Source organism: Musa acuminata, chromosome BXJ1-9, assembly GCF_036884655.1.
Source record: "Musa acuminata AAA Group cultivar baxijiao chromosome BXJ1-9, Cavendish_Baxijiao_AAA, whole genome shotgun sequence".
Taxonomy (NCBI): Eukaryota; Viridiplantae; Streptophyta; class Magnoliopsida; order Zingiberales; family Musaceae; genus Musa; species Musa acuminata.
The window spans coordinates 1,991,926-2,005,349 of record NC_088335.1 but is presented as its reverse complement, the minus strand read 5'-3'; the positions used below and the strand labels follow the sequence as shown (position 1 = coordinate 2,005,349).

General features: G+C 44.0%; 2 protein-coding genes across 3 annotated transcripts; both read left to right on the top strand.

Moving 5' to 3' along the window:
- The first annotated feature begins 513 nt into the window (after positions 1-513).
- LOC103996786 (disease resistance protein RGA2) lies at positions 514-4,235 on the top strand. Its single transcript, XM_009417776.3, has one exon. It carries the CDS (start codon positions 578-580, stop codon positions 3,995-3,997), a length of 3,420 nt encoding a protein of 1,139 aa, XP_009416051.2. The 5' UTR covers positions 514-577; the 3' UTR covers positions 3,998-4,235.
- Positions 4,236-8,165: 3,930 nt separating this feature from the next.
- Positions 8,166-12,228, top strand: LOC135592390 (glutamate receptor 3.4-like). Of its 2 annotated transcripts, XM_065081805.1 has the most exons (6): positions 8,166-8,892; positions 9,197-10,542; positions 10,636-10,913; positions 11,013-11,044; positions 11,156-11,562; positions 11,644-12,228. In XM_065081805.1, exons 2-6 carry the CDS (start codon positions 9,208-9,210, stop codon positions 12,097-12,099), a joined length of 2,508 nt encoding a protein of 835 aa, XP_064937877.1. In that variant the 5' UTR covers positions 8,166-8,892; positions 9,197-9,207; the 3' UTR covers positions 12,100-12,228. The 2 variants fall into 2 exon arrangements, with proteins under 2 accessions (XP_064937877.1, XP_064937878.1); XM_065081806.1 differs by lacking the exon at positions 8,166-8,892 and having other exon boundaries at positions 9,121-10,542.
- Positions 12,229-13,424: the final 1,196 nt, after the last annotated feature.

Sequence of the window (13,424 nt, the reverse complement as noted above, 5' to 3'; positions counted from 1 at the left end):
TGACCATTGGCAACCATATTAGTTTTCCTTGATAGCATCCATTGGTGATATAATGTTATTTAAATCTAAAATCTTATCGATGGGCTTGCAGAGTAATCAATAGGATCAGCAAGGTGGTATTGCTTATTATTTGATGATGTGTATGATCTATAAGCCCTCCAGATCTAATGCTCCTTTGTTTCCCTTCCGAAGCAACCAAGTTGGTGACCAACCACCTTAATTAAATTTCATGTTTTGGATCCATCTAAATGTTACGATTCATACGTTAAATTATTGATTGTAAGCTTATTTGGTCGAATGGCTTCTGCTATGAGACCAAAGGGTGGTTTGCTTTCAGGCTTCATATTAATTATGGTTGTTGCGTGAGCTTGTGGGAATATTTGAACTGGTCTTAGAAGTCATTGGCAAAGAGGTCAACGGCTCAGCTTTTGGATTCCCAATGTATGCTCAATATTTAATTTGTTAGGAAAGTCGTCGGTGGCAATTTCAAGGATCGTTTGCGCCCGCAGGGAAGAAGGAACAATTAGGTCTTGACTCTTCGGCCGAGAAGCAATCTGCGGATCGAGTATCTCCCCGGATGAAGACGGCAGGCGTGGTGATGATGGTTGGAGAGTGGTTTGCGCGTTATGTCGCAGGGAAGGTGAGGGACAAGATGACGGAGGAGGCCTTCTCCTCTTGCGCCGACGACCGCAATGTGCTGGGGGATGTCAGAGCCATGCTGAAGAGAGTGGAGGAGAGACTTCCCGGCGTGCACGCCGTGATCCATGCGGCCGAGGGGAGGCCGATCAGAGACACGTCGCTGGCATTGTGGCTAGCGGAACTCAAAGATGCTGCTTACGAGGCCGACGACATGCTCGACGAGTTCGAGTTGAAGGAACTCCGCAGTCGTCATCTGCATGACAGCAGCAAGGTGACGGCACTCGCCTCCTCGGCCCTCAGATTTCTGAAGAACCTATTCGTCACCGACGACGAGCTCCGAAGGTTAGGGAAACTCGTGGGGGATCTCGACGATATTTGCCTTGACATCGACCGGAAGAAAGCAGAGCTGGACGAGTACAACGGGAAGGACAATTCTGCCACCAGGGAGACCAGCTCATTCCTCCACGATGAAGTGATCGGGAGAGATGAAGAGAGAAACAAGATACTGGACATATTGCTGAGTTCGGCACATGATCCCGATTTCGGCGACAAGAGGGCCGGGAGTAGCAGCCACCCCAGTCTCGGAGTTCTTCCGATCGTAGGCATGGGAGGAGTGGGGAAGACCACACTGGCACAGCTCGTCTACAACGACCAACTGGTGGCCGACCATTTTGAGCTCCGGAGGTGGGTGTACGTCTCCGACGATTTCAACCTGAGAAAAATCGTCAAAGAACTGGTGTACGACATGGCGTTCGATCCTCTCTTTGATGATATCTGCTCAGGAGAAATCCAAGCCAAGCTCCAGGATGCTACAAGAAACGTGAGGTTCTTGTTTGTGCTCGATGATGTGTGGGATGAAACAGGAAGCAAATGGAAACAACTCCGCGACGCCTTGGTCTCTGGGGCCAGAGGAAGCACCATACTGGTGACGACTCAGAGCCCCCTGGTTGCAGAGACCATGGGGACCATGGAGCCGATCAAACTGGAGGTGTTGGGGCAAGATGACTTTTGGAGACTCTTCGAGCGATGTGCATTCGGTGACAAGGTGCTCGACCCCGATTTAGCGAGAAAGTTGGAATTGATAGGTCGGGAAATCTCGGGAAAGCTGCATGGCTTACCTTTAGCAGGGAAGGCGATGGGAAGCTTGTTGAGACGCAGGTTAGAGGAGCAGTTTTGGACGACGATCTCGGAAAGCGAGTGGTGGGAGGACGACTTCGCCGTGGAAAACATCCTTCCATCTCTGGGTCTGAGTTATCAGCACCTGAGCACAAATCTGAAACAATGCTTTGCTTACACTTCCATATTCCCGAAGGGCCATGTGTTCGATAAAGAACGATTAGTCCAGATGTGGATCGCCCAAGGTTTCATCCATCCCAAATCCGAGGGAAGAACGAGACCGGAGGACTTGGGGAGTCAGATGTTTGATGAATTAACCAACAGGTACTTCTTCCTTCCTACGCTGAACAACAAACATGTGATGCATGATCTGATGAGGGATTTGGCTGTTTATGTTTCTTGGGACGAATGTTTCGTGGTCGACGACGAGCCTGCGGAAATTCCACCCACCGTTCGCCACTTGGCTCTCAGGACAACGAAACTGGATGCGGTGAGAGGTGTCTGCAAGTTCCGAAAGCTTCGAACGATCATACTTCTCAACGAGTATGATTCTGAAGATTTTTATCATGTTTTGGAAGACATGCTTGAGAATCTCAAGAGCCTCCGGGTGTTAGATCTGTCGAACGTCCGCATGGGGAAGAAGAAGAAGTTACCCGATGCAATCTGCGACCTACCACACCTTCGGTTTTTGGACCTTTCCTGCACGAAGACGAGACACTTGCCTAAATCATTTTCCAGGATCTGCCATCTGCAGGTGCTGAATCTGAATTCATGCCGCTTTAAGAAGATGGCGGAAGGAATGAACAGGCTGATCAAATTGCGGCATCTGTACGCGGATGCTGAAACGATTTCTCTGATCGACGGGATCGGGAAATTGACGGAGCTCCAGGAACTCGCAGAATTCCGCGTCGCCAGGAAGAGAGGACACCACATAGGAGAGTTGAAGGAACTGAGAAATCTCCGAAGGCGGCTCACGATACAGAATCTCGAGAATGTCGAAACCAAGGACGAGGCAATGGAGGCGAAACTGAAGGACAAATCGCACCTCGATTCGCTGTGGTTGAATAGGAAACCCGACATGCATAGCCCCGGCGATCGGGAAAAGGAGATACTCGAAGGTCTGGAGCCACACTGCAACCTCAAAGAGCTCAGAATCCAGCACTACGGAGGTACAACTTCCCCAGATTGGCTGGTGAGGAATCAGCATCTCACCAATCTTGAGTCTCTCTACCTGAACAATTGTGCGAGGTGCGAAAGTCTCCCACCGCTCGGGCAGCTTCCCTTCCTCAAGCTATTACATCTCATGTCGATGCCGGTGAAACGAATAGGAGCAGAGTTTTACGGAGATGCAGAGCAGGCGTTTCCGTCATTGGAGACGCTAAAATTTGAATCTTTGAAGGAGTGGGAGGAATGGGCTGAAGCAGATGGCAGGCAATTCTTGGGCCGCCTTCGTGTGCTCCACTTGTACGATTGCCCGAGGCTGAGAAAAGCGCCCCTTCTCTACCTGACCTCGTCGCCATTGGCAGAGCTCAGTCTTAAGCATTGTGGTGACCTCGGCAGTGCGCTACCTGGATGTCTCCAAACCCTCTCCTCTCTCAACCAGTTGGAGTTGTATCATTACGCACACAGAACGGAGATTTGTCTATCCAACCTGAGTGAACTCCGGGAGCTGCACCTTTATCACTGCCCGGAGTTGAGCTTACTTGGTGGTCTGAGGTCTCTTGCCAACATGAGACATATGGAGACCGAAGGATGCCCCAAGTTGTATGAGACCTCACAGCCAGGCCAACGATACGGGGAGCGGGAACTGAGATCTCTCTGTCATCTCCAAACAGATGAAAACCTCATCGACAATGTATGGTTCACGTTAGGAAGAATCTCTTCCCTCCGGAATCTGGCACTTCATCGTTGCGGTGATCTCGTCTCCTTCACAGTGGAGCAGGAGGAGTGGTTTCAGCAGCTGACCTCCCTCGAACATCTGCAATTTCTCAACTGCCCGAATCTGCAGGCACTTCCTACTTCCTTGGTCACCGTTTCCTCCATCAAGAAGCTGAGCATAGGCAACTGCCCCAAGATCAGTTCACTGCCGGAGAGTGGCGTGCCAATGTCGGTCAAAGAAGTGCGAATATGGGGGTGCCCGTCGCTGAGTGATCGGTGCAGAAAGGATCGAGGACCTGACTGGCCAAAGATCGATCACATTCCTCGCGTATGCATCGATGATGAAATCATACAAATGATGTGATGACAGCATTGGGAAGTCACTCTTCAGGTGCACTTCTATTACCATCGTCGCTATATGATCACTGGCATAATGGCTAGAGCTCCCATCTCCCTACAAAATCTCATCACCTCGTACGACATAAGCCATAGATCCGAAGGCATCTCTTGCAGGTGAACATGGCCTGCATGAAACTGGTTCTCTAAATCGAAGTACGCTAAAAGGACTCGAATAAAGCATTGTTGTGTGGATGTAGACATCATGCACGCGCTTTGTTTATTCTTCTTTTCTTTGACGAAAGGGAGACGATCGTTCCGTTCCGCCTTCAGTTCCATATGCAAGAGAAATGGAATCAATACGAAAGCAAGGGAAGAAAAAAGACAAGTAAGAAAGAGAGATAAACGCAAGGCAGAGAAAGTAAGGAAAAGAAGAAAGCAACAGAATTCATGCAATAAGATGTTGTGGTCAGTGATTAGCAAAAGGTGGATAAGAGTCAAGTTGTCTACCATTTTGTCTTTCCTCCTTAGATGTGACATGTCGTTAAAACTAAATAGCCATCTAATTATGGTCTTGATGCTTAATTCCGTGAATGCGACGGTCAATCTCGACTCCTAAAGATCTTGGTATTAGTCTTTATCATGATTTAATTTCAATGAAAATTAAATCGAGTCAAAACTAGAATTGAACTAACACCGAATGGACGATTCGATTCCGATTCCTAATTTGGAAAAATCAAAATCGATGATTCTGGTTCTTCTAAACCGATGGTTTTGGATTCAAAATTGATTAGACATGATAAAAAAAAAGTTTAAATTATTAATTTTGATAGAGGCATTTTAGCTATATTAAAAATTTTATAATTTTATTCTTTTTTTAAATATCATTACACTCATTATAGATGGACATTTTATTTTTTAAATTTTAAAATAAGATTATAATTTTTTAATATTTTAATTTAATTAAAAATAAAATAAAAAAACTTATGATTTGAATCAAAATCGGAATCAGAATATACGATTTTGGTTCTGATTCCAGAACTAGAATCGGGGTGATTCAATTCTGATTCACACCAAAAACAACGATATTTATCCTACGCGGAAGTCAACCAACCTTCAAGTCAAACTTTAAATAACCTTTAAAAAAGACTTCTTCTTCAAGTCAAACTTGACCTTTAAATAAGCAGAGTACAATAATTGTAATGACCGTTCCCACACACACGTATGTGAGTTTTACAGTTATCTATCCCAAAAAGAGTAATCATTAATATTTTTTATTTTGTGACAAATACAGCATCAAAGCTTCGAATGTTCAATGATGTATGTGTAGGTTACTTACTTACACTTCATGATGGGGTCGCACAAATCTCTTCTAGCAAGATGGATGGCACAAGAAGCATGGAGAGCGTCAGAAGTAACCAAATGCCAGCTTAATGAATTTTATGGTTCTTGAAACTAAATGTGGATTCCACATCCTTTCACCCATCTTTAAATGACTGGTAAAGATGTTTCTAATGTAGTTCTCTGGGTTGCCGCTTTGCTTCCCAAACATGCAAGTATAGATTCCTTGACCGTAGAGGAAGCACAGAGCAACGCGGCATACGGTCGGTCGGTCTTACTCCTGCTTACCCCATCCAACACTCAAATCTTAGTCTTTCCTTGGAACCATTAGATTCTCATTGGTTATCCAAATTCCAACAACAGTTGCATTCATCAGTTCAAAGTCTACCTATGTTTCTGAATCCTCGAATAATCCAAAAGTTTCCTTCCTTCTTTCTACACTAGTTTTCCTTAACTTTGACTAATTTTCCTCTCCGATCGAGTCTTCGTTCTCTAAGCTCCTATAGCTTTTATACTTCATTATAGCCGATAAACATTCTTGCTGTTGTTCACGAAGATGGGTTCGATTTCTTTCTTGGCTTTGTGTTTTTCTTCTACTATAATGGGTGCCATGGCCGCCGGTGGCAATGGTACGAGTCCTGGCACGAGGCCGGGCGAGATCAGAGTGGGGACTCTGTTTACCTTCAACTCCACGATTGGGAGAGCTGCGAAGCTTGCGATTGAGCTCGCGGTAGATGACGTCAACAGAAATCCGAGCGTTCTCGCTGGAACAAAGCTCAGGTTGCTTGCGCAGGACACAAATTGCAGTGAGTTTCTTGGAACCATGGAAGGTAACTGCAATTGATCTCTTACTCCCACTCGATTGTTAGGATCATTCGGCTTCGGTTTTTTTGTTTTATCTGATCTGTGAAGCTTTCTTGTGAAATTTCTAGATTTGAGATATCGATCGTATCATTTAGGAGTGCATTTATTACCACAAAAAAGAAATAAACATCTTCTCTCTCCGAGGAAAGAAGTAATCTTTGCTCATGTCGTTCTGAACTGCCAATTTTACAGTGATTCTTCCTCTTCTCCTTTATCAGTCTCCCTCAGGAGGGAGAAAAACCTCATTTTTTGAGTCTCATTTCTTTCTAGTTTGCTTTTTAGAGGTATTGGTGAACTCGACAAGTGAAATCCGGAGGATAGCTTCGATAATGGATCCGTTTGCTTCATTTTTCTGCCTTGTTCCTGCCTTATTTCTTCTTCCCCTTTTAGAAGGTTTAGCTGTTAGTTTGGCAAGTCCCATAGTCCCACATCGGGAAAATTAGACTTGTTGTCTCGTCTTGGAACTATAAATAAGGGCCTGAGCTTTGATGTTAGACACACCACGAGAAGTACCACAGACACCACAAGAAGTACAGCAGGCATCACAAGAAAACCTGCTTATGGTTTGAAGTCTTCTTGTTTAGGAAGCCGAAGGTGTTTTATGGCCTAGGAACATTTCCTAAGGCATTTGTAAGTGTCCCTCTTTTATAGTAGTAATTTGCTCCTCTTTCTTCCGTGGATGTAGGTCAAAGTCAATTGACCGAACCACGTATATCTGGTGTTCTGGTGTTTTGTTTGTTCTTGTCGCTTTATTCTTTCCGCTTTATTATCTTGTTGTGTTGCCAAAATTATCCTTTGGTAAATATCCTGGGGCTAGCTCTAACAAACTGGTATCAGAGCCTGGTTCTGGGATCTTTTGGCAACAATGACAATATCAAAGATCGTTGTCGAGAAATTCGATAAAAATGTCAACTTCGGCATGTGGCAACTCAAGATGGAGGCCATTCTGGTTCAAGACGGAGTTGATTTGGCACTTCAGGGTGCTGAGAACATTCCAGATGGTACGTCAAAAGAAGATCTTGCGGGTATGGATAAGAAGGCCCGATCCAGCATCATTCTAAATCTCTCTGATGAGGTTTTACGGGAGGTAGCTACGGAGACTACGGCTAAGAGCATGTGGGACAAACTTAAAGCCTTGTACATGAAGAGGACAGTGGAGAATCGTCTCTACTTGAAGCAGAGACTGTATATGCTTCCGATGGTTGAAGGTACATCTATACTCTCGCATCTTGATAAGTTTGATTCTTTGGTTATGGATTTGGAGAATATAGATGCAAAAATTGATGATGAGGATAAGGCTTTGTTGCTCTTGTGTTCTCTTCCCCAATCTTTTAAGCATTTCCGTGATACTTTGATTTATGGAAAAGAAACAGTTTCGTATCAGGAAATTAAATCTGCACTAAAATCTAAGGAGCAAATAGACAGAGATATCACTGGGGAAAGTAAAGGAAATCAGGCTGAGAGTCTGGTTGTCAGGGATAAAATGGATAAAAGAGAATTTGACAGTAGTAGATCTAAATCTAGATCTAAATCCAGACATAGAAATTTGGAATGCAGATATTGTCATAAAATGGGGCACATTAAATCTGATTGCTTTAAATTGAAAAATAAATTAAAGCAAAAGGAAAAATTTGTTGAGAAAACTATTAAATCCGCTGAAGCTAGTGTAGCATCTGATGAGAATTTTGGAAATATTTTCTTTGCTATTGATGACAGGACAAAGTCTAAAAATAAATGGATTTTAGATTCAGGTTGTTCTTATCACATGTGTCCCAATAGGGATTTGTTTTCCACATATGAATCTTGTAATGGTGGAATTGTTTTGATGGGCAATAATGCCGCATGTGATGTTGTTGGTAGAGGAACAATCCGAATTAAAATGCATGATGGTATTGTGAGGACGCTCACTAATGTTAGACATGTTCCTGATTTGAAAAAGAATCTCATCTCTTTAGGCACCCTAGAGGCCCTTGGGTGTAAATACACAGCTGAAGGTGGAGTTATGAAAGTTTCTAGAAGTGCTCTTATTGTTATGAAAGCTTGTAGGTCTGGTAGCTTGTATATTCTGCAGGGAACTACTGTCACAGGTTCAGTTGCAGTTTCGTCATCATCATTGTCTGATTCTGACATCACCAAATTATGGCATATACGTCATATGAGAAATATTCGACCACCACAAAGGTATGCAAATTTGGTTGCATATGCTTTGTCTGTTGCAGAAGAAACAAGTGAAGTTGGTGAGCCTACTTCCTATTCAGATGTAGTTTCTTGTGATAATTCCGCTAAGTGGTTGATTGCTGAGGGGAAAGTCCTTGTTCAGAGAATTCATACGAAGGACGATTCAGCTGATATGTTTACGAAGCCTCTTCCGGTTTACAAGTTCAAGCAGTGCTTGGACTTGGTTGGTGTTCATTGTTGGTGATTGCCCGTTGGGGCTTTTGTGAAGAAGGTGGAGCAAGTTTTGTTGGGACATGCCAAGGTGGAGATTTGTTAGTTTGGCAAGTCCCATAGTCCCACATCGGGAAAATTAGACTTGTTGTCTCGTCTTGGAACTATAAATAAGGGCCTGAGCTTTGAAGTTAGACACACCACGAGAAGTACCACAGACACCACAAGAAGTACAGCAGGCATCACAAGAAAACCTGCTTATGGTTTGAAGTCTTCTTGTTTAGGAAGCCGAAGGTGTTTTATGGCCTAGGAACATTTCCTAAGGCATTTGTAAGTGTCCCTCTTTTATGGTAGTAATTTGCTCCTCTTTCTTCCGTGGATGTAGGTCAAAGTCAATTGACCGAACCACGTATATCTGGTGTTCTGGTGTTTTGTTTGTTCTTGTCGCTTTATTCTTTCCGCTTTATTATCTTGTTGTGTTGCCAAAATTATCCTTTGGTAAATATCCTGGGGCTAGCTCTAACATTAGCTACCGAGCTGCAATCCTGTAGAGTTGATGTAGGTGGAACTTCCATTGATGTTTCTGTGGTCTTGGATTGGGTTTCTGTGACGAGGAAAGTTGTTGCTGTTGCAGCATTGCAGTTGATGGAGAAACAGGTGGTTGCCATAATAGGACCTCAGTCCTCTGGAATCGCCCATGTTGTCTCACATGCTGCCAAGGAGCTCCGTGTGCCACTCCTCGCTTTCGCTGCCACAGATCCTTCGCTTTCTTCTCTGGAGTACTCTTATTTGGTTCGCACGACGCAGAGCGATCATTTCCAGATGAATGCAGTAGCTGATATAATCGATCACTACGGTTGGAGAGAGGTCATTGCCATCTTTGTGGATGACGATTTTGGTAGAGGAGGAATAAATGCTTTAGGTGATGCTCTGGCCGAGAAACGCTCTAAGATCTCCTACAAAGCTGCCTTCCCTCCGAACGCGGACGGAAGCGCGATCACTGACTTGCTGGAGAAGATAAATCTATTGGAATCCCGGGTTTACGTCGTTCATGTAAACCCTGATTCGGGTCTCACGGTCTTCTCGGTGGCAAGATCTCTAGGAATGATGGGTGATGGTTATGTGTGGATAGCATCAGATTGGCTTGCTTCTGTTGTAGATTCGACCGAGTCAGCCAACCCAGACACGATGGATCTTATACAAGGGGCCATTGTTCTTCGCCAGCATGTCCCGGAGTCTGATCTCAAGCGAGCATTTACCTTCAGATGGAGCAATATGTTTCGGAACGGGAAGGCAAGCTCAAGCTTGAACACTTATGCGTTTCACGCGTATGATTCTGTTTGGTTGCTCGCTCATGCTATCGATCAGTTCCTCCACGAAGAACAAACAATTGCTTTCTCCGATGATCCTATATTGCATGACCCGAGTGGAAGTTCACTGCATTTGTCGGCGCTCAAACGCTTTGATGGTGGCGATAAGTTACTCGACAAATTGCTGCTGACAAACTTCTCGGGTGTGAGCGGTCAAGTCCAGTTCGATTCCGATGGCGATCTGATCAATCCAGCCTATGACATACTTAACATCGGAGGCACAGGTTCGCGGAGGATCGGATTCTGGTCGAACTATTCCGGTCTTTCAGTCGTTGCTCCTCAAGTGTCGTATCGAAATCCACCAAACGCTTCCACCAGTAGCCGGCAGCTTTACAGTGTCATCTGGCCTGGAGAAACCACGGCTACTCCAAGAGGTTGGGCGTTCCCCAACAATGGAAAGCCTTTGCGGATTGGGGTCCCGTATCGAACGAGTTACAAGGAATTTGTATCGAGAGATGACAGCCCTGACGGCGTCCAAGGATACTGCATTGATGTGTTCAAAGCTGCAGTTGACTTGTTGCCATACCCGGTTCCCTTGTCATTCATTCTGTTTGGAGATGGGCTGAAGAATCCCAGCTACGATGATCTCGTGCAAAGGGTCTATGAAAACGTGAGTGCTGCGCTGGTTTGGTTCTTCTGTCATTCTAACATGCTTTAGATATATGCATCTGCAGTCATGTAACTTCTCGAGTTTGTTCTTCAGTACTTCGATGCAGCTGTGGGGGACATAACCATCGTGACGAACAGGACACGGATCGTCGATTTCACACAGCCATACGTGGAATCGGGCCTCGTCATTGTTGCACCGGTCAAGGAGACGAACTCGAGCGCATGGGCTTTCCTGAAACCTTTTACGATACAGATGTGGTGCGTCACAGGGGCTTTCTTTCTTTTTGTGGGAGCAGTAGTTTGGATTCTTGAGCATCGCCTGAACGCCGAATTCCGTGGGTCTCCAAGAAAGCAACTCGTGACGATATGCTGGTTAGTGTTCCTACACTACTCGTCTTTACTTCTTTCCATGGTTTACCAATGCAACACTATTCAGATGTACTGATGGATTCAAAGATTTATCTTTTGCAGGTTTAGTTTCTCCACGATGTTCTTTGCTCAGAGTAAGTAAATCATACGAACACCTCAAATCCCCGATGTGCTAATAACGAGTATTTGAGATGATTTTGTTCTTTTACACTCTGAACATTGAAATCACATCGGCATACTTGCAGAAGAGAGAACTGTGAGTTCGCTCGGGCGGTTCGTGCTGATCATCTGGCTTTTCGTAGTCTTGATCATCAATTCAAGCTACACTGCAAGTCTGACATCCATCCTCACGGTTGAGCAACTCTCGTCAGGGATCCGAGGACTGGATAGCTTGATACATACCTCTGACCCTATCGGATATCAGGTGGGTTCATTTGCGAAGAACTATATGACGGAAGAGCTCAACATCGCCGAGTCACGGTTGGTATCCCTGAATAATCCTGAAGACTACGCCAGGGCACTCGAGCTCGGGCCACAACGTGGAGGCGTAGCCGCCATAGTCGACGAGCTTCCCTACGTGGAACTCTTCTTGTCCACAAACTGCAAGTTCAAGACGGTCGGTCAGGAGTTCACCAAAAGTGGATGGGGCTTCGTAAGTACTCTTGTCTTCACCACCGCACTCGTATCCCCTTCTCTCAAACACCTTGACAACTCGAAGCCCATGTCTCGACAGGCATTCCCGAGAGACTCTCCTCTTGCGGTGGACTTGTCCACGGCCATCCTGAGACTGTCGGAAAACGGTGATCTCCAGAGGATCCACGACAAATGGTTGCCACCCACCGGATGCAGCTCACAGGACAGCGGGATCGGTTCGAACCGGCTAAGCCTCGGGAGTTTCTGGGGCCTTTTTCTTATCTCTGGTCTTGCATGTCTGGTTGCTCTCGTCATCTTCTTCGCGAGAATACTTTGCCAGTATAACGAGTACAGTAGTAGCCAAGAAACGGTCGGAATCCCCGAATCGGAGCGCAGCTTCAAGCGTCCGATGCGTTTAACCAGCATCAAGGATCTGATTGCTTTCGTCGATAAGAAAGAACATGAAGTCAAGAGTGTCATCAAGCAAAAATCGATCAGTCAACAGCAACGACGGAGCTCCCAAGTCTCGGATGGACAGTACATGTCTCCAGCATAGAGAGAACGTTCGAGTGATGCCATCGAGATAAACACATCCTTTTATGATTAGCATATGAGCCCATATGCGACGATCGTGTCCTTTTTCTAATCACCAAATTAATAATGACATCAAGAATTAATAATAGCATCGCAAGGTGTCGATCAGCTTAGATTTGATTATTGATAGTACAGTCTTGGAATCAGTGGTCGCCGCCGATATCTCATCGATTCACGCAAGTGTTTGTTCCATACTTACAATTTATAAACTGCAATGATGCATTTCTAGAGAAATCACAATGATATTGCTGGAGAAGAGAGAAACATTGATCGGAACAGCCCAATGAAATTGCAGAGGAAGGAAAGATCCGACTATCGAGTCCTTCACTAAATTAGAAGTGGTGTATTAGCTTTGACCAGCATCACAGATTTGATGTAAGAAACAAAAGTTATATCCTTTACACACAGTTTGTGAATGATCCAACAAAAAAAACTCAAACAGCTCCAACATTGATTCGGTTGGATGGCTTGAGAGTGCTCCCAAGAAATCAACTTCCGAAAACTAATCTTCCATTCAAAAATTATATGATTTGGTTGTACGTTCATACCTCGCCAACCAATTAACAACAAGGATTCTTTGGTAGATTTCAATGTGCATAGCTCCAAAAATCACAATAGAGATTATTCCTATCCATCATATACGTACAACTAAGAAAAACAAATGTAGTAATACAATTCTTTGCAACAAATCCAAAACCATCATTGGGGCAGTAGTCCCAAGCCCTCTCATAATTTATCTTAGTCCATTCAATTTCGGATGGATCCCACCTAATAGGGAAAGAAGAAATTTTATAAAAAAAATTAAAAAAAATTATCGTGTAACAATGCACTAATCAACTCAAATATCTCAACATAAATACAAGGAAAGAAGAAATACTATTTCTAATAATCTCTTTAGAAACACTTGAGTCAACATGGAGAGTAAATAGGACACTATCCTATAGAATAAACTACTAGATTTGGGAATAATTTTGTTAAAAATAAGAGCTTACGGCTCTTGGTATTGTTATTTCCAACTCTAAACATGGATAAGAGATCCTGATAAGGAATGCCACTCTTCCCTTGCTGATCACTAAATTAATTGCAATGTGAACTAGCTATCCCTTCCAAATCTGATTTAAGAAAATATTAACATTGGCATCAATACTTGAAAATATTCTCACTCAATATATTATGTTAGACCAAATCTTATATAATATACAATATTTCTTATCTAATCTATATAATAATATATAATGTACCTTTTAATAATATAATAAAATATGATAAATGCATTTTTTTAATATA